Genomic DNA, 22443 nt, shown 5'->3' with positions numbered 1-22443 from the left:
AAGTTCAGCTTGGTCCACAGACTTTGGGATATTTGTGAGACAGGCAGTCTGAGAAGCTGGTTAGGCAGTTTCACAGAGGAGCAGGCAGTGGGTGAGATAGAGTTGAGGAAAGAGAGCTATCCCTGACCCTGAAATGTTGACCCATCCTCACCTCCACTGAGATTGTTCTTACCTGAGAATGTTACTGTGATGAGGGATGAATGTGTTCATGTCAATATAGGGAGGGGTGTAGTAAACATAAAATAAGAAACATCTACCTGACATATTGGGCTGTGAAATTAGGCAGAGTAAGAAGTGGAATCAGGAAAAAAAACCCCACACAGCACAAATACTAACACTATTCCCCCAACATAGGACCGACCATGGTCTCTAGTTTTCCATTCTGTATATAAAAGCGTCATGCTTGCTAATGGATTCCCCTTTACACAAAGACCTGATTCTTATTGATTTTGTACTTCCTGAAACGCCTAGCACAATGTAAAAATGTCTGTAGAGTTATTAAGTCAGGAACCCTTCTCACTTCTAAGAAGCTAATTACTTAAAAAATGCAGTTAGTCCTTCTAGAGCTTAGGTTCAAGCATCATTGGGCTGACTCAATGTGAGACAGCCTTAACAGAATAATGTGCTAGCTTCATCCCAAGAATCCAATGGGAGAGCAACAGAGGCAGTGAGGGAAGAAAACAAACAAAAGAATGCAGTGCCTGCACATGTGTCTGAAACCAGCTATTAGTCATGTCAACCTAATCTGATCGAAGAAATCCTTCAGACAAAAGAATAAGATATTTTGGTTCAAGGCTCATTAAAATTTAGAGTGGTTAATTTCCTCCTTAACTTTAAGTAGCTAGAAAGGAAGAGAAAATGAAGATACCAACATAACAGAGGACTCTTTTTTTTCAACTAAGATTTTTTTAGTTGCTGAAAATTAAAACATTTCTTCTAAAACTTTCTGAAATTTAATCTATAAAACAAAATTAATTAATTTTTTAAAAAATATTTTATTTATTTATTCATGAGAGACAGGGAGAGAGGCAGAGACACAGGCAGAGGGAGAAGCATGCTCCATGCAGGGAGTCTGATGTGGGACTCGATCCTGGGACTCCAGGATCATGCCTGGGCCAAAGGCAGGTGCTAAACTGCTGCGCCACCCAGGAATCCAAAACAAAATTTATTTAGATGGAATGTTTAAAAAAAAACAAAATGCACTTCAGCGAAAATCAATGGCCCAAATTAGATGGATTTAGACCAGGTTAAGTTTGCCAAACTAAAATGTAGAAAATAAAGATTCTTCTAGATAACACTATCAAAACAATTCCTTAGTGATTATTATAACTTTTCTTTTATAAAAGTATGCCCTTCGAGGCTTAACTGTGAATAATTAGATTTCACCATAGCCGTAGCACTGATTAATCAATTCACCTAATACTTAGCTCTAAAATACTTAAAATGACATGAAAAAAACAGCATTAAGGTATAAATTCAGGTTAAGTATTTAAATATCAACAACTAAGAGTAAAATACTCACGATATGGTACTTCCAGTGGATGCCCTGTTACATCACACCATCCAATTGGGTGAATGTCAGGGCTATCTGCATCCATCCAGTAGTCATATTTGTGGTCCCAGCCATCAAAATGAACCTGTTGAGTAATTAGTATTTAATAATTAGTATTTCACTATGCCTATACCAAAGTATTAGAAAACAAACATTTGAAATTGAGATTGAAATTGTAATAATCATACGTTACAACTGAAACAATATTTAAAATGTGCCAACAAAGAGCCTTCTAATCTAAGCAACAAAGGCGGTTGTACCAATTTTTCCGAGAAATAAAAGAAGTTGGTAAATAAAAAAAATCTGTCAGAGACTGATTAGAATTTGAAGGGGTAATACCAATTCATTTTCCCAACTAAGTAATAGTTGGTGGGAAGGACACTTCCTCTCCTGGTTGCCACTGCAAAAATTATGTCAGTATTATCAACAAGAGTCACCAGTTTGACATCAATACAAGCCTTATGCTATTGGGAAATGCATGGATAAAAAAGCAATAAATTTCAAAATCCTAACAACAAGGAGAGATGAAGCCACTAGAACAATGGAGGCAAAGGAGCAGACAAAATATGCTACTGAGGTAGACAGAATAAAAGCTATCTTCATAGCTGTGAAGGACAGTGTAAGCTTTCAGGAAATCTGAGTTAGAGATATGGCTCAGGTCCAACAATCCAGTGAATGGTTATCACTGTTTTGCCTGCTACCTACAAAACACACAGGCACATAACTCACATATATACATACAGGTCTAAGAATAATTAAAATAAAACCCTACTTCTGGAACAAAAGTCTCATACTTATTTCTGAAGCTTATCAAACTCTATGTTCTAGAAGTTTCATATGAGGATGAAAGAGTCAAATTATTTATGCAGGCAAAAAAATAAGGATAATAATATTTTATAACCCTCTTTCCTATCATATATTTTCTATTAATTAAAAGGGGAATTCCCTCTTTCAATGCAAAAAGACACACAATTTTTTGAAAATCATAATTTGAATAAAAAGAGCAAGATTGCAAGCATCATAATAAACCAACTGAAGCATAAGCCTGTCACATAGGACATAGGACCAAAAAATTAGAAAAAGGTAAAATTGTGTATAGTAAGTCCCATATAAAGTCCTACACTTCAAAAAAAAAAACAAAACAAAAACAAAACGTCCTACACTTCTTCTCAAGATCCATCTTTCTAAACAAGTGGTTCTCCCAGACCCTCAGTATAAGCATCACCTGGACACATGTTAGAGATGCAGATTGTTGGGTCCTAACTCAACCCACTGAACCAGACACTCTAAAAGACAGGGCCTAACAATCTGTGTAAACAAGTCCTCTAGATGCATCTAATATATGCCAAAGTTTGAGAACGAATAATCTAAAGATAACTTTCAAAAGCATGTTTCTACCAGATGTAGGCTTCAGGCTAAGACAGAGTAGTAACCATAAAGCTGGATAAAACTTATGAAGTGACAGTTTTTAGACACTGGACAACAGGTACATACCACAGATATGTAATCGCTAAGAACACCCAGATGAGTCCTCAATGTCAGCTTGTGGACAATTTCTTGATAGCACCACAGGGAGGAAAACCTGAATGCAGCAGTCTCACTGTACTGAGGAGACACACATTGCAGCTTAGCACTGATGAAGCCACTGGAAATTGAAGGACAAACACTAGAGAAAACAGGGCTACAGGGAAGAGGACTTTACAAATCTCATTTTGTTTTTTGTTTTGTTTGTTGTTTGTTTGTTTTTTTTTTTTGGCAAGACGTTGGTCAAGGGATGGGCTATAAACATGCAAGATGAGACAGAGTGAAGTGAAGCAGAGAGCACCTGATACTGAGCTGGAAGTAAAATGAAAACAGCAGAAGAAGTCACACATACTTGGAGAAGGGAGAGACCAGAGTGCAGACCATGAGAATTTGATTGAGACACCAAAAAGGCCATACTTCTGGAATAAGTATACTCTAGTATGTCCTAGAGTATTTCAGACCAACCCTAAAAAAAGGCTAAAATCAAACCTCCAAAATTTAAGAACAGCCATCAGTATTAACTGTCTGACAGAACAAACTCTTCCCTTTTGAAAGGAAGACAAGTACACCCAAATCTGAACACTGCACCATTCATAATGTCCAGCATAAAATAAAAATGTATTTGACAAGCAAATAAGCAGGTGATGGTGTGCCTTACTCACTTTTTAAAAAAAGAGACCCTGAGAAGCTCCAGATGTTGTAATTAGTAGGTAAGAACTTAAAGTGGCTATTAAAATATATTTAAGGACATAAAGGAAAAAATAGTCTTGATGAGGGAACAGGTAAGGAATCTTAGCAGGGAAAAGGAAACTGTAAGAGATAAACATGGATATTCTAGAACTGAAAAGCAAAATATCTGAGATAAAAAGTTTCTGAATAGGCTTAAAAGCAGATTAGACATGTCAGAAAGATAGGTAAGTGAACATGAAAACAGGTTCATAGAAATTACTAATCTAAAGCACACACAATAAAAAAATTTCAAAAATATATTTTTTAAAGATTTTATTTATTTATTCATAGAGATGCAGAGAGAGAGAGAGAGAGAGAGAGAGAGAGAGAGAGAGGCAGAGACACAGGCAGAGGGAGAAGCAGGCTCCATGCAGAGAGCCTGACGTGGGACTCGATCCAGGGTCTCTAGGATATGCCCTGGGCTGAAGGCAGCACTAAACCGCTGCGCTACCGGGGCTGCCCAAAAATTTCAAAAATTAACAGAGCCTCAGGTACTTGTAAAATAGATCAATTGGTCTAATGTACATGTATTTGGAATCCAGAAGAAGAGAAAACACAATGGAGTGGGAATAATGGTCAAAGCAGAAAAAAGTTGAAGAAATAACATCAACAAAATCTCCTTATTTTGGTCCCAAAAAGCCAATTTATAAGCTTACGAGAAACAGCAAAACCAAGCAAAATAAATACAAAGGAAATCAAGGTGTTTGGGTGATTTAGTTGATTAAGTGGCCGACTTATGGTTTGCACTCAGGTCATGATCTTAGGATCCTGGAATCAAGCTCTGCATTGGGCTCTGCACTCAGCGGGGAGTCTGCTTGTGGATTCTCTCTCTCCTTCTCTCTCTCTCTCTCTCTCTCTCTCTCTCTCTCTCTCTCTCATAAACAAAGAAACAAACAAACAAACACAAGCCACTGAAAATGAAAGACAAAAGAAAAAATCTTGAAAGCAGCCTAAGAAGTACAACATATTACATACAGGGAACCATGACAGGGATGTTAGCCAACTTCTCATCAGAAACAGAAAAGGTAAGAAGAAAATGAAATGACATCTTTAAAGTAGTGAGGGAAAAAAAATGTCAACCTGATATTTTATATCTTATTAAAGACATTCTTCAAAAAGGAATATAATTTTCAGATAAACAAAAAATGAGAAAGTATTCACCTATAGATTTGCACTTGCAAGAAATATTATAGAAAGTATTTTAAGTGAAAGGTAAGTATTATCAGACAGAATGATAGTAATTTTGAAAAAAATGAGCAAAATTGAAAGACTAATAACTCTATCTGATTTCTACAATTACGATAAAGCTACAGTTATGAAGCCAGTGTTGTTTTGGCTTAAGAAGGGGCAAATACATTATTGGAACAGAAAAGATTATAGCAATTGACCAACATATATACAGTCAACAGCTTTTCAGCAAATATGATAAAGCCATTCAATGGGGGAAAGAGCAGTATTTTCAGCAAATTATACTAGGTCAGCTGCATATCCACATGTAAAAAAAATCCAAACCAAATGATTTCTACCTCACTTCCCTCCCACACAAAAATTTATTTGAAATGAACCATAGACCTAAATGAAAGCTAAAAAAATCAAACTCAATGAAACCATAATGATACTGGGATAATGAAGGATTTCTTTTCCATAAAAGAATAAGTTGATAAATTCAATTTTTATAATAAAAAATTCTGTTCTTCAAAATCATCATTAATAAAAAATATAACCAAGCCAAGGACATTTGTAATACATTTATTTGACAAAAGACTTGACAACCCAATAAATAATGGACAAAAGACTTGATAATGCTCTATGGAAAAAAAGGTTCATGAATGGTCAAAAGTAAATAAAAGAAATTCTCAACTTCACTATTCATCAAAGAGATCAGAATGAAACATACTACACACCCACTTCTATGACTTAACTTCCTTAAGCATCAATTACTGGTGAGGCTGTGGAGCTCCCAGAACATTCATACAATGTCAACGGGGATGGAAAATTGTACAATTACTTTAGAAAATGTTTTCCTACTTTATTATAGATTTAAGATGTTCCTACTCCATGACTTCTGGCAATTCCACCCAAAAGATGAAAATACAAAGAAGTGTAAATGAACATTCCTGGTAATTTCATTCAAAATGCCAAAATCTGGGGAAGATGGCAGAAGAGTAGGGTCCCCAAGTCACCTGTCCCCACCGAATTACCTAGATAACCCTCAAATCACCCTGAAAATTTACGAATTCGCCCTGAGATTTAAAGAGAGAACAGCTGGAATGCTACAGTGAGAAGAGTTCGTGCTTCTATCATGGTAGGAAGACGGGGAAAAAGAAATAAAGAAACAAAAGGCCTCAAAGGGGGAGGGGCCCCGCGAGGAGCCGGGCTGAGGCCGGGGCGAGTGTCCCCAGGACAGGAGAGCCCCGTCCCGGAGGAGCAGGAGCTGCACCAACCTTCCCCGCGGAAAGGGGCTCGCAGGGGGTTAGAGCAGGACCCAGGAGGGCGGGGATGCCCTCGGGCTCCCTGGGACACTAACAGACACCTGCGCCCCGGGGAGAGCCCACACCCCGCGGCCAGGGGGCTGCGCGGCTCCAAGCGTGAATCCAACAGCGCAGGCTCCGGAGCACAGGGCGCCGGGACACAGCCCAGGATCCGGCCTCCCCCCAGGACAGGCAGAGGCCGGGAGAGCCCAGGACAGCAAGGATGCTCCTGCCCCGAGCTGAGCAGATCAGCGGCCCCGCCCCGGAGCCTCCAGACCCTGCAGACGGAGAGCCCCGGAGTTACTGTGGGAGCTGACTCCAGGGCTCCAGAGCTGCCGCAGCCACTGCTGTTGTTCCTCCTGGGGCCTCACGGGGTAAACAACCCCCACTGAGCCCTGCACCAGGCAGGGGGCAGAGCAGCTCCCCCAAGTGCTAACACCTGAAAATCAGCACAACGAGCCCCTCCCCCAGAAGACCAGCGAGACGGACAAGTTCCAGGGGAGTCAAGGGACTTAAAGAATACAGAATCAGAAGATACTACCCCGTGGTTTTTTTTTTTTTTTTTTTTTTTTTTTTTTGCTTTTTGATTTCTGTTTGCTTCCCCCACCCCGTTTTTCCCTTTCTTTCTTTTTCTTTCTCTTTTTCTTCTCTTTTTTTTCTTCCTTTTTTTCTTTTTTCTTTTTCTCTTTTCTTTCCTTCTTTCTCTCCTCTCTTTTTCTCCTTTTCCCAATACAACTTGTTTTTGGCCACTCTGCACTGAGCAAAATGACCAGAAGGAAAACCTCACCTCAAAAGAAAGAATCAGAAACAGTTCTCTCTCCCACAGAGTTACAAAATATGGATTACAATTCAATGTCAGAAAGCCAATTCAGAAGCACTATTATAAAGCTACTGGTGGCTCTAGAAAAAAGCATAAAGGACTCAAGAGACTTCATGACTGCAGAATTTAGATCTAATCAGGCAGAAATTAAAAATCAATTGAATTAGATGCAATCCAAACTAGAAGTCCTAATGACGAGGGTTAATGAGGTGGAAGAACGAGTGAGTGACATAGAAGACAAGTTGATGGCAAAGAGGGAAACTGAGGAAAAAAGAGACAGAAAATTAAAAGACCATGAGGATAGATTAAGGGAAATAAATGACAGACTGAGGAAGAAAAGCCTACGTTTAATTGGGGTTCCCGAGGGCGCCGAAAGGGCCAGAGGGCCAGAATATGTATTTGAACAAATCCTAGCTGAAAACTTTCCTAATCTGGGAAGGGAAATAGGCATTCAGATCCAGGAAATAGAGAGATCCCCCCCCTAAAATCAATAAAAACCGTTAAGCACCTCGACATTTAATAGTTAAGCTTGCAAATTCCAAAGATAAAGAGAAGATCCTTAAAGCAGCAGAGACAAGAAATCCCTGACTTTTATGGGGAGGAGTATTAGGGTAACAGCAGACCTCTCCACAGAGACCTGGCAGGCCAGAAAGGGCTGGCAGGATATATTCAGGGTCCTAAATGAGAAGAACATGCAACCAAGAATACTTTATCCAGCAAGGCTCTCATTCAGAATGGAAGGAGAGATAAAGAGCTTCCAAGACAGGCAGGCACTGAAAGAATATGTGACCTCCAAACCAGCTCTGCAAGAAATTTTAAGGGGGACTCTTAAAATTCCCCTTTAAGAAGAAGTCAAATGGAACAATCCACAAAAACAAGGACTGAATAGATATCATGATGACACTAAACTCATATCTTTCAATAGTAACTCTGAACGTGAACGGGCTTAATGACCCCATCAAAAGGCGCAGGGTTTCAGACTGGATAAAAAGCAGGACCATCTATTTGCTATCTACAAGAGACTCATTTTAGACAGAAGGACACCTACAGCCTGAAAATAAAAGGTTGGAGAAACATTTACCATTCAAATGGTCCTCAAAAGAAAGCAGGGGTAGCCATCCTTATATCAGATAAACTAAAATTTACCCCGAAGACTATAGTGAGAGATGAAAAGGGACACTATGTCATACTTAAAGGATCTATCCAACAAGAGGACTTAACAATCCTCAATATATAGGCTCCGAATGTGGGAGCTGCCAAATATGTCAATCAATTAATAACCAAAGTTAAGACATACTTAGATAATAATACACTTATACTTGGTGACTTCAATCTAGCACTTTCTACAATCCATAGGTCTTCTAAACACAACATCTCCAAAAAAACAAGAGCTTTAAATGATACACTGGACCAGATGGATTTCACAGATATCTACAGAACTTTACATACAAACTCAATTGAATACACATTCTTCTCCAGTGCACATGGAACGTTCTCCAGAATAGACCACATACTGGCTCACAAATCGGGTCTGAACCGATACCAAAAGATTGGGATCGTCCCCTGCATATTCTCAGACAATAATGCCTTGAAATTAGAACTAAATCACAAGAAGTTTGGAAGGACCTCAAACACGTGGAGGTTAAGTACCATCCTGCTAAAAGATGAAAGGGTCAACCAGGAAATTAAGGAAGAATTAAAAAGATTCATGGAAACTAATGAGAATGAAGATACAACCATTCAAAATCTTTGGGATGCAGCAAAAGCAGTCCTAAGGGGGAAATACATCACAATACAAGCATCCATCCAAAAACTGGAAAGAACTCAAATACAAACGCTAACCTTACACCTAAAGGAGCTAGAGAAAAACAGCAAATAGATCCTACACCCAGCAGAAGAAGAGAGTTAATAAAGATTCGAGAAGAACTCAACAAAATCGAGACCAGAAGAACTGTGGAACAGATCAACAGACCAGGAGTTGGTTCTTTGAAAGAATTAATAAGATAGATAAAACATTAGCCAGCCTTATTAAAAAGAAGAGAGAGAAGACTCAAATTAATAAAATCATGAATGAGAAAGGAGAGATCACTACCAACACCGAGGAAATACAAACGATTTTAAAAACATTATGAACAGCTATACGCCAATAAATTAGGCAATCTAGAAGAAATGGATGCATTTCTGGAAAACCACAAACTACCAAAACTGGAACAGGAAGAAATAGAAAACCTGAGCAGGCCAATAACCATGGAGGAAATTGAAGCAGTCATCAAAAACCTCCCAAGACACAAAAGTCCAGAGCCAGATGGCTTCCCAGGGGAATTCTATCAAACGTTTAAAGAAGAAACCATACCTATTCTACTAAAGCTGTTCGGAACGATAGAAAGAGATGGGGTACTTCCAAATTCGTTCTAAGGTGAGGCCAGCATCACCTTAATTCCAAAACCAGACAAAGACCCCACCAAAAAGGAGAATTACAGACCAATATCCCTGATGAACATGGATGCAAAAATTCTCAACAAGATACTAGCCAATAGGATCCAACAGTACATTAAGACAATTATTCACCATGACCAAGTAGGATTTATTCCTGGGACACAAGGCTGGTTCAACACTTGTAAAACAATCAATGTGATTCATCATATCAGCAAGAGAAAAACCAAGAACCATATGATCCTCTCATTAGATGCAGAGAAAGCATTTGACAAAATACAGCATCCATTCGTGATCAAAACTCTTCAGAGTGTAGGGATAGAGGGAACATTCCTCTACATCTTAAAAGCCATCTACGAAAAGCCCACAGCAAATATCATTCTCAATGGGGAAGCACTGGGAGCCTTTCCCCTAAGAACAGGACAAGACAGGGATGTCCACTCTCACCACTCCTGTTCAACATAGTACTGGAAGTCCTAGCCTCAGCAATCAGACAAAAAAAAAAAAAAGACATTAAAGGCATTCAAATTGTCAAAGAAGAAGTCAAACTCTCCCTCTTCGCCGATGACATGATACTCTACATAGAAAACCCAAAAGCCTCCACCCCAAGGTTGCTGGAACTCATACAGCAATTTGGCAGCATGGCAGTATACAAAATCAATGCCCAGAATTGGGGCATTTCTATACACTAACAATAAGCCTGAAGAAATAGAAATTAAAGAGTCAATCCTATTTACAATGGCACCCAAAAGCATAAGATACCTAGGAATAAACCTAACCAAAGAGGTAAAGGATCTATACCCTAAAAACTATAGAACACTTCTGAAAGAAATTGAGGAAGACACAAAGAGATGGAAAAATATTCCATGCTCATGGATTGGCAGAATTAATATTGTGAAAATGTCAATGTTACCCAAGGCAATTTACACGTTTAATGCAATCCCTATCAAATTACGATGGACTTTCTTCAGAGAGTTAGAACAAATTATTTTAAGATTTGTGTGGAATCAGAAAAGACCCCGAATAGCCAGGGGAATTTTAAAAAAGAAAACCATAGCTGGGGGCATCACAATGCCAGATTCCAGGTTGTACTACAAAGCTGTGGTCATCAAAACAGTGTGGTACCAGCACAAAAACAGACACATAGATCAATGGAACAGAATAGAGAACCCAGAAGTGGACCCTCAACTTTATGGTCAACTAATATTCGATAAAGGAGGAAAGACTACCCCTTCGAAGAAAGACAGTCTCTTCAATAAATGGTGCTGGGAAAATTGGACATCCACATGCAGAAGAATGAAACTAGACCACTCTCTTTCACCATACACAAAGATAAACTCAAAATGGATGAAAGATATAAATGTGAGACAAGATTCCATCAAAATCCTAGAGGAGAACACAGACAACACCCTTTTTGAACTCAGCCACAGTAACTTCTTGCAAGATACATCCACAAAGGCAAAAGAAACAAAAGCAAAAATGAACTTTTGGGTCTTCATCAAGATAAGAAGCTTTTGCACAGCAAAGGGTACAGTCAACAAAACTAAAAGACAACCTACAGAATGGGAGAAGATATTTGCAAATGACGTATCAGATAAAGGCCTAGTTTCCAAGATCTATAAAGAACTTATTAAACTCAACAGCAAAGAAACAAACAATCCAGTCATGAAATGGGCAAAAGACATGAAGAGAAATCTCAGAGAGGAAGACATAGACATGGCCAACACGCACATGAGAAAATGCTCTGCATCACTTGCCATCAGGGAAATACAAATCAAAACCACAATGAGATCCCACCTCACACCAGTGAGAACAGGGAAAATTAACAAGGCAGGAAACCACAAATGTTGGAGAGGATGTGGGGAACCCTCTTGCACTGTTGGTGGGAATGTGAACTGGTGCAGCCACTCTGGAAAACTGTGTGGAGGTTCCTCAAAGAGTTAAGAATAGACCTGCCCTATGACCCACCAATTGCACTGTTGGGGATTTACCCCAAAGATTCAGATGCAATGAAACGCTGGGACACCTGCACCCCGATGTTATGGCAGCAATGTCCACAATAGCCAAACTGTTGAAGGAGCCTCGGTGTCCATCGAAAGATGAATGGATAAAGAAGATGTGGTTTATGTATATAATGGAATATTACTCAGCCATTAGAAACGACAAATACCCACCATTTGCTTCAACGTGGATGGAACTGGAGGGTTTATGGTGAGTGAAATAATCAATCTGAGAAGGACAAACATTATATGTTCTCATTCATTTGGGGAATATAAATAATAGTGAAAGGGAATAGAAGGGAAGGGAGAAGAAATGGGTAGGAAATATCAGAAAGGGAGACAGAACATAACGACTCCTATTTCTGGAAAAAGAACTAGGGGTGGTGGAAGGGGAGGAGGGTGGGGGGTGGGAGTGAATGGGTGATGGGCACTGAGGGGGGCACTTGACAGTGTGAGCACTGGGTGTTATTCTGTATGTTGGCAAATAGAACACTAATAAATAATAAACTTATTATTAAAAAAATAAAATAAAACATTTTGAAGTATTAAAAAAAAAGCCAAAATCTGGATACAACCCAAATGCCCAACAGCAGATCAGTATCTATTCATAAGCAAACGCACTATGGGCATAAGATGAATAGTAGTCACCAAGAAAAAGGAACAGACTGTTTATACATGCACAAACATGCATCAATTAAATAAACATCATATATAAGATATACACTGCTCAAAACTCATCAGAATCCATATAAAGTCTGTACCTTTGTGATTTGTAAATTATAGCTCAATAAAGTTAATTTATTTAAAATATTTCTACATGCAGCTGCTATCAAAGGAAGCTATTCTGATCCTTTATTATATACATTATGATGTTTCAGCATTCTGGACATAGCCAAACTGCATAATACTGCCAGTACCAGGTAACTAAATATTCAGCTGTGAAAGGCAAAATTGGCACTCCTTTCAAGAATGAGGCCTGCTGCTCTGGATTTACCTACAGAAAGAAGTTTACACTAATGTGTATAATGGAGTGAAGGAGAAACAGAAAATTTTTTCAAAGTTTAATATCTCATCCTTATTTCAATATTCTTTTCTTCTCAGTTTGTGGTGCAATTGTTTATGTTTCAAAAGCAAGGAAACCACCCCTAAGCACAAACAAGGCAGGCCAACTCTTGCTCCAAGGCGTCAGGTCTCTCTATTTCTGCTATTGTACCTGGACTTGAGAATACTACTGTAGAATTCAGGCCTAAAACTGAAAAGCTAAAATGAAATACCTTTAAGAATTTTTTGAAAGCAGATACAATGTTTTTATGTACTTTGCTCAATTTTTTCCCTTATGTTCGTTAAGAAGTATTAAATTATCCTTTCCAATGCTGTATGTAATTACTTACAATGAAGCCATGGGATTTAAAAAAGCCCTTCCTAATCCAGTGATGCAATACTCCCCCACAAGGGCCATCTAAACTTGGAATATATAACCAAAAATCTGACCCATATACATCTTTATGAAAGATATTTTCATATCTGTGGATCTTCATATCTCTAGAGTTGAAAATCCAATTTTGAAAATTCTAACCAGATGGTCAAGTTAATAAAGGAGATTGGCATTTTAAGAATATTCACAGAGTCCTTTCATAAAGGAAAGAATTATTTTGAAAATCAAATCATCTCCATTTCATGCATTTATGATTTTTATATATTTGTGTTTGCATAAAGCTGAGTAATATGTGAACACTTCTTGCTTGGGTTTTGATAAACTAGAAAACAAAGGTCAAATAATTTATTTATTCATGAAAGACAGAGAGAGAGGCAGAGACACAGGCAGAGGGAGAAGCAGGCTCCATGCAGGGAGTCCGATGTGGGACTCCATCCTGGGACTCCAGGATCAAGCCCTGGGCAGAAGACAGGGGCTAAACTGCTGAGCCACCCAGGGATCCCAAAGGTCAGGTAATTAAATCAAACTATCTCAAGTTGGTAAATGTCAAATAATTGAATCAAACAGTCTCAATGAGTGGTAAGGTAACTTGGACATTTAAAAATTAGACCAGCATATTAAAAAACAAGGATGCACGCCTTAATGTAAATCCAAAGCTGTCAATCATCTGGACTGGCACAGTCTTTCTTGCTTTTGCCTTATCACTACTCTCCCTTGGCCCTTGAGCCTTGCCACTATGACTCAGTTGTCTTTGATGCTGCTATGACTATTAGCACCATGGCTTACACACTGTCAGACCTCAAAAAGCCATCAGTGGAATGAGATGCATGGCAGTAATCATCACTCCTCACTGTTCCTCAGGGTAGCTGGAAAATAAACAGTTTTTTTTCTTTTAATCTAGGAACACTGAAGCTAAATTTAATGCTCAATCACAACAACTTTATTAGCCTAAGTGATATTATTATGCTTGTTTGCTTCTGCTATATGGTTTTTAAATTTGTAATTTCCACTTTAATGGGCTTATTGGATATGTGTATTTTATTGTCAGAGGCCTCAAATCTATTTTAAAGGCTTATAGTGAACAAATTATAAGCATGTAGATGATGTTAATTTATTCAGAAAGAGGCTCCACTGTACCTGAACTCTTCTAGCTTTAGCTGAATACATTTGCAATTAACTAGATTTAATCTTACATTTCACTCTGAAAGAAAAATTTATTTTTCATATATTATACCTGATATCTATTATTCATAACCATTAGTGCTAATAAGACTACAGTAAATCTCACTTCTTGTGATGCAGACTTCTGTTGTTGGACAGTATGGAGATTGCAGAAATAGTACTGAGGGCAGACATATATTTCAGTGACATGCATGCTCACATCACACCTTCACAAAATACCGCCATCTTCTAAGGCAAGAGTGCTGGGTATGGCAGGGAACTCACTTTGATTGTATATTTCCATACTACAGTCACAGCTATAAAATATATACATTATCACTTAATGTCTACCATATGATGTTTTCATAGATCCTGGAAAGGAACCTTTGAAGAGGTTTGTCGAGATTGTACCAATGGCAAATGGCAATACCAGACTTTAGCTGAGAACAGTTTATTGAGAGAACCATACAAGAATATATAAATTGTGAGGCTACCTGGGACTACGATGCCTAAGAATCTATCATAGCAGAGTTAAAGTACGTTTTTAAAAGATAAAAAGGAATTTTCATAATGAAAATGAAATAATCTGGAATAATCCAGGGCTGCAGGCCAGAACCACATTAAACAGTAATTCCACAATGAGCCAATCTGCTCATGGGTCTATCCAGGCAAGAACAGAGCAGAAGGGAACATGAAGAAAAGGAGTTTTAACAGACAAGTGTATAGATTTTTAAAATTAATCTCACACACTACTATCTCCATTTTACATATGAAGCTAATGAGATATGTAGGGATTAGGAAATGTGCCCAGCATTTCCAAGTCATGGACTCCCTGCAGCCTTGAGCTCAAATTGCTATTCAGCCGGGTTGAACTAGCAGCCCCAACCCACATTCCTTTCCAGGACTTCACACCCACTCCTGGTAAGTTACCTCACTTTCCTTTCCCTGCTAACCTCGCTCTAAACCCATTTGCTCTTTCACAAATACAATTGCTTTCATCTTCCTTTTAGTTCATTCCTAGAACTATTAGAAAGACGTGTAATTGTTAAATTGAAAAATTAATAGCTTCACTATAGCTATTCTAAAATACATTTCATTTTTTAAGGCCACTACCCAAATTCAGCATATATCTTGGACAGTGGCTTTCAAAATTTAGTAAGCAAAATACCAATTGTCTCCTACCCTATCAGAACTCTAATTTAGGGGGTGGGGTATGTCAGGAACGATGCCTAGAAATTAGAATTTTTTAAACACACATCCAAGATTATCTGCTAAAGATAGTTTTTAGATAAAACTTTTAAAATGCTTCCTTAGGGTATCCCCATGGCAACAACGTTGTTAATCAACTGAACTTGCCATTAAACTCACAGTTACATCTAAATCAATGGAGAATAACTTATTTTTTAAAACAGTCACAAATCTTTTTTAATTCTGTAAAGCAACTAGTCCAAGAGAGATCTGGTTGAGGGCCTAATGTGGAGGACATTCAATTTCAAATGTTTTCATCTGTGATAAATATGTCTACCTAAGTTTCCATTTCTCTATTTCTATGGATACTGTTAAGACAGATACAATTAGTTTCTCCTATAAAATATATTTCCCCATAAGATCCCCACAAGAAATATAAATGCCAAATTTCTAATAGAATCCTTAGGGGCTTTAATGCTTGTTAAGAAATCTAAATATTTCAATATTTTTTTTAAATCAATAGGCATAATAATAGCCATGTCCAGGGCTCCACGGCCAGGTCTGTGAGTAATATCTTAGGAAGAAAAACCTCCTTCATAAGCAGTGTGAGGACACAAAATTTCATAATCAGTTTATGGTTATAATGAACATAAATGCCTTTGTAAGCTCTGTCATAAGATTTAAAATGTGTTGGGCGCTTAAGTGACAAATGCTACACATCCATTGTGAATATAAAGGCGATTTCCTTTCTGGCTAGCTATTCACCAGGCTGTGCTCCCTTCCTGCTCTGTTAAGGACACCAGTCCTGACAGTGGACACTATTTCAATATGCACTCTCCATTTGTCCTGACATACTGAATTTTACCTTTGGATCCAGAATCAAATCACCAAGGTTTTTCTACTAAACCACAAATTACTCATACTCATTATTTATAAACCCCTAACACAAATAGGACTTTAGCTGCTTACATTAAAAGTAGGATTTCTAAACATGAAAAGCAGGACACAGGGCATGTAAAGAGAAGAAAAGCTCGTTATATCTTGAGGGATCACATAATTTATTGTCCAAATGGAATATTTTAGAGCATAAGAGGGAGCACTAATGAATACATAATTACAGCAGGCATAATCCACGACTATCCCAGGTAAGCCGAAACACATAATTACCCCTGGTAGTCTAAGGATGACAGCTAATAAATAACACCCCCCAAAAAATGGCAAACGGGAAATATTACAAAATTCTGACTATAATATGAAAAATCATACCAGTTAGTCTAAAGTCCCAAAATTTTCACTGATAGGAATTTACTGTACAGGTATTTATATAGGTAACATTTTATATATAACAAAATGGACAATATAAAGCATAAATGATGATTTATGTAACTACATAATACCAACAAGAGTAGGATCAGCAAAATGAGAATGTATATATAAACACATACTTGTAGTTATACTTTTGATCTGAATGTATCATGAACACTATTTCTAAGTTTTTAAAGCCATGGGTGGGATACAGATTTTTCTATCCATTCTTATAATTTATTAGGACAAGATCAATTTTACTAGTAGCAACTTCTAAATTACTTGCATAAATGAGAGTTTTTATTATGAATGGATGTTGGATTTTGTCAAATGCTTTCTCTGCATCTATTGACATCCTTGTGTGATTTCTTTAGCCTGTTGATATGATGAATTACATTAATTAATTTTTGAATATTGAACCAGCTTTGCATATCATGCATAAATCTTACTTGATCATGATGTGTAATTCATTTTATATGTTTCTGGATTCAATGTGCTAATATTTCGTCAAGGATTATCTGCATCCATGTTCATGGCAGACAGTGGTCTGTAGTTTCCTTTTCTAGTAATGTTTTCGTGCAGCTTTGAATTTAGGGTTAAGGCTGGCCTCACAGAGTTAGAAAGCATTTCCTCTCCTATCCTCTAAAAAAGATGATAGGCAATTAGTATAATTTATTCCCTAAATGTTTGATAGAGTTCACTAGTTAAACCATCTGGGTCTGGTGCTTTCTCTTTTGGGAGATTATTAATTTTTTACTCAATTTGCTTAATAGATAGAGGCCTATTCAGATTGTCTATTTTGCCAGATTGTGTCTTTTAAAGAATCAGTCCACTTCATCTAGGTTATCAGATTTGTGGGCAGAGTTGATTACAGTCTTCATTTATTACCATTTTAACATCCATGGAATCTGTAGTGATGTCTTCTGTTTCTTATGTTAGAAATTGATATCCTCTCTACTTTTCTCTTAATCAATCTCGTCAGAGGGTTATAAATTTTATTGATCTCAACAAACTAGGCTTTGGCTTCCTGGATCTTTACTGATTTCATTTTCAATTTCATTGACTTTTGCTCTAATTCTTCTTATTTATTGTCTTTTGCTTACTTCGGATTTAATTTACTCTTCTCTCTCTAGTTTCCTAAGGTAGAAATTGAGATTTTGGTTAATTTAGATCTTCCTTATTTTCTGATATATGCATTTAATGCTACAAATTTCCCCCTAAACACTGCTTTTGCTGTATCCCACAAATTTTGATAACTATGTTTTCATTTTTATTTAGTTCAAAATATTTTTAAAATTTCTCTTGAGATTTCTTCTTTGAACCATGTGTTACTCAGGTTTGTTATTTAATCTCCATGTATTTTGGGGTTTTCCAGTTATTATTCTGTTTTTGATTTTTACTTTAACTCCATTGTGGTCTTAGGGCAGACACTGTATGTTTTATTTATTTTTAAAAATCTATTAAGGTGTGTTTTATGGTTCAGAATGTGATCAGTCTTGGTGAATGTACCATGTGAGTTTGAGAAGAATGTATATTCTGCTGTTGTTGGATGAAAGAGTCTATACAATTGATTGATGGTTTTGTTGAGTTCAACTCGATCCTTATGGTTTTCTGCCTGCTGGATCTGTCCACTTTTTCGAGAGGGGTGGTGAGGTTTCCAACTGTGACAGTGATTCATCTATTTATCTTTGTAGGTCTACCAGTTTTTGCCTCATGTAGTTTGATGATCTGTTCTTAGGTGCATACACATTAAGAATTAGTACGTTTTCTTGGAGAACTGATCACTTTATCATTATCTAATGTCCTTCTCTATCTCTAATAACTTCCCTTACTTTGAAGTCAGCTCTGCTTGTAATTAATATAGATACTCCTGCTTATTTTTTCACTAGTATTAGCATGGTATATTTTCCTCCATTTTATTTTTAATCTATATGTATCTTTATATTTAAAGTGAGTTTCTTAGAGATAATATATAGTTGGGTCATGTATTTTTATACCCTCTAACAATCTTTGCCTTAACTGATGCATTCAGACCACTGACATTCCAAATGATTACCAATATAGTTGGATTAGTATTTCCCACATTAAGTACTGTTTTATTTATTGTCTATTACTGTCATTTTTCTTTGTTTCCATTTTTGTATTCCACTTTTTTCCTGCTTTCATGGTTCTGAATATTTTATAATTCTATATTATAGAATTTTATTTATTTATTCTCCTTTATTAGCACATCAATTACATGATTTAAAAAACCTTTTAGTGGTTGACCTATAGTTTACAAGATACACTTACAACTAACCAAAGTCCACTTTCAAATAATACCATACCATTTCACTGGTAATGTGAGTACCTTATAATAACAAAATAATATTAATTCTTTTCTCCTGCCTCTGATATCATTGCTGTCATTCAGTGAACATATATAAGCATACATACACACACACACACATATATACATATATAAAACATATGTAATACATATATAAATAAATTTAATGGAAAACATTGTTGCTCTTATTATTTTGAACAAACTCTAATTTGCTAGATCAATTAAGAATAAAAATAAAAGTTTTTACTTTCTCTTCACATACTCCTTCAATGTTCTTTCTTTCTGTATGTGGAGCCAAGTTTCTTCCTATTTTATTTTCTTTGTCTCTAAAGAATTTCTTCTAAAATTCTTGCAAAGTAGATTTAGTGGCAACAAACTCCATCAATTTTTTTTGTCTTGGAAAGTCTTTATTTTTCCTTTACTTTTTCTTTAAAAGATTTTATTTATTTATTCATGAGAGACACAGAGAGAGAGGGAGAAAGGCAGAGACACAGGCAGAGGGAGAAGCAGGCTCCATGTAGGGAGCCCAATGTGGGACTTGATCCCGGGACTTCAGGATCATGCCCTGAGCCGAAGGCAGGAGCTAAACCGCTTAGCCACCTGGGTGTCCCTTTCCTTTACTTTTTTAAGGATAACTATGTAGACTATAGAATTCTATTTATGTTGGTAGGGTTTTTTTTTTTTTTCTCTCAACGTTTTAAATATTTCACTCCAGTCTGTTCTGGCTTACATGGCTTCTAAGAAGTCAAATGTAATTCTCACTTTGGTTCTTCTATTGGTAAGGCATTCTCCTCCCCTGGCTTCTTTTAGGACTTTATCTTCAATATTCTATTATTTTCAAGATGATACACCTAAGTGTAGTTTTCTGGAATTTATCCAGCTTGGTGCTCTATTTCCTCAATATGTAGTTTGCTGTTCAACATTAATTTGGGGGAAATCCTCTATCCTTATTTTCAAATATTTCTACCGTTCTTTATTTTTTTTCTCCTTCTGGCATTCTCATTACATACATGTTACTCCTTTTGTAGTTGTCCCACAGTCCTTGGATATTGTTTTTTCCTTTGTTCTCTTCATTTTTTAATTTTAGAAATTTCTATTGAGAAATCTTCTAGTTCAGAGATACTTTCCTCAACAATGACCAGTCTAAGAAACCCATCAAAGGCATTTACATTTTTGCTAGTTTTTTTTTTTTAATCTTTAGCATTTCTTTTTAGTTCTTTCTTAGGATTTCCATCTCTCCTTATATTGCCCTGCTGTTCTTGCATGCTGTCTACTTTATCCATTGGAACCCATGGCATATTAATCATAGTTGTTTTCAATTTCCAGTCTGATAATTCTAACATCCTCACTGTGTCTGGTTTTGATGCTTACTCTGCCTCTTCAAAAAAAAATTTATACCTTTTTGTATGCTCTATAGTTTTTTCTTGAGAGCCAGACATTATGTATCAGGTAAAAGGAACAACTGTAAACAGGCCTTTACTAATGTGGTGGTGAGATGTGTGGAGGAGGGTATGCATCCTAGAGAATTGTGATTAGGTCTGTTTTTTAGCGAGCCTCTGACTGTGAACTTCATAGGTGTTTCTCAGCTTTGTTCTCCCTCCTGTGGGACAGGATGGTTAGAAGAGGCTAGAGTTAGGTACCTCCATTCCCTCAAGTCAATAGGCTCTAATAATACCCCAGTAGGTTAGGCTATGGTTAACTAGCTTCTCCTGAGGACAGGCCTTACTAAAAACAGAGTGCTCTGGCATATTTCAAAATGGTTCCTTTCCCCTCTTGCTGTTAAATGTATGAGAGGATTTTTATCCAATATTTCCTGTAATTGAGCTCCTATCAGAACCTGGTCAAGCTCTTAGAGGTAACTTTCACAATATTGTGGGGGCCCTCATAACTGGGTCCCCTGGAGTTTTTTTTTTAATTTATTCAGAGGCAGAGAGAGAGAGAGAGAGAGAGAGGCAGGCAGAGAGGCAGAGACACAGGCAGAGGGAGAAGCAGGCTCCATGCAGGGAGCCCGATGTGGACTCGATCTCGGGTCTCCAGGATCACACCCCAGGCTGTAGGCAGCGCTAAACCGCTACGCCACCGGGGCTGCCCCCCTGGAGTTTTTAACTCTGAGTTGTCCACATAGAGCCTCCAGCAATTTGTTGATTCCAGTTCAGATTTTCCTCCTGTTCCAGGAGGTCATGACCCCCTGAACTTGCTTGCCCTCTCTCCAATCTCTGGGCAACAGTTTGCCCTGCATCCTGCTCTCACTTTTGCATCCAAGAAGAATTGTTGATTTTCTAGTCTTTTCAGCTTTTTTTACTTGTTGTTAGGACAGAGTGGCAACTTCTGAGCTCCTTGTCTGCAGAACTGGAAACTGGGGGTATCCTCTAATTTTTTGTCACCAGTACCAGATAACATCTAGAGCATATTAAGCATTTTAACATTCTGTTTGTTGGACAAATGAGTAAGAGGTGAATGTGCAGAATCAAATAGGCTCATTCAAATTGTGTAAACATTACTGAACAAATACATCTAAAGAATCCATTTCAGTTTATTCAGAACCTACTTATCTAAGTAAAATGACGTTGAAACGTGAAAGTGACTGACATGTTTTTAAGCTGTTTATTCTTTAGAAACAAAAGTGGACAAATGTTTCTCAGGGTTATAAAGACTGATGTGCTGTAGGTAAATAAACTGTGGTCTAGCTAAAATTATGGTCTGCCTATATGGAGAGGATAAATGGAGTGGAAAGTGTGCAGGTAAGAAAGCAGGGAAAGAAAGAGAGCTCCATTCACAGAGTGAGAACCCCACAGAAAAGTCAAGGAGTTGCAAACTAAGCCTATATTTAAAGTCACAGGGATAAATACCCTAACAACTAGCTAAAATTAACAAAAGCAGTTGTCTCTGCATTGGGGAAAATGTGGAAGAAGGTGGTTTTGGGACAGCTATTTTATAATAAAACTTGTTAAAACTGCTTTTGGCACGTTGTAGTAGAAGTATAACTTTGATAAAAACAGTTTTTAATATTGGCAATTAGAGGCTGTGCCTGAATAAGGAGCATAGAAAAAAAGGGCTTTGATTTTTTTTTTTTAAATTTTTTTTTTTAATTTTTTATTTGTTTATGATAGTCACAGAGAGAGAGAGAGAGGCAGAGACACAGGCGGAGGGAGAAGCAGGCTCCATGCACCGGGAGCCCGACGTGGGATTCGATCCCGGGTCTCCAGGATCGCGCCCCGGGCCAAAGGCAGGCGCCAAACCGCTGCGCCACCCAGGGATCCCGGGCTTTGATTTTTATATTGTTTGATTTAGTTTTGTTGATGGGGGAATGTAATGAATTCCATTTCGATCATATTAGATTTGAGTGCCTAGCATATTCAAGTGCAAACATCTTTCAGACAAATGAAATTAGTACGTGGATCCTGGTTGAGAAACATAAGACAGACTCAGGAGCCATAAACATTGAGGTGACCGGTGGAGCTATGGGCATTATATGTGCTAACAGAAGAAAACAAAG

At 37.5% G+C, this 22443-nt stretch overlaps 1 protein-coding gene across 6 annotated transcripts in view; it reads right to left on the bottom strand.

The window, feature by feature from the left end:
* The window catches only part of L3MBTL4 (L3MBTL histone methyl-lysine binding protein 4), a 459873-nt gene that overhangs the window by 206026 nt on the left and 231404 nt on the right, over positions 1–22443 (bottom strand). For all 6 annotated transcript variants that reach the window (XM_041724323.1, XM_041724314.1, XM_041724342.1 and 3 more), the window contains one exon: positions 1523–1637. In XM_041724323.1, coding sequence (XP_041580257.1) covers positions 1523–1637 — 115 coding nt within the window. The remainder of the gene's footprint in view (positions 1–1522; positions 1638–22443) is intronic.

This window comes from Vulpes lagopus, chromosome 1 (genome assembly GCF_018345385.1).
Source record: "Vulpes lagopus strain Blue_001 chromosome 1, ASM1834538v1, whole genome shotgun sequence".
Classification (NCBI taxonomy): Eukaryota; Metazoa; Chordata; class Mammalia; order Carnivora; family Canidae; genus Vulpes; species Vulpes lagopus.
This window is presented reverse-complemented; position numbering and strand designations above follow the sequence as displayed.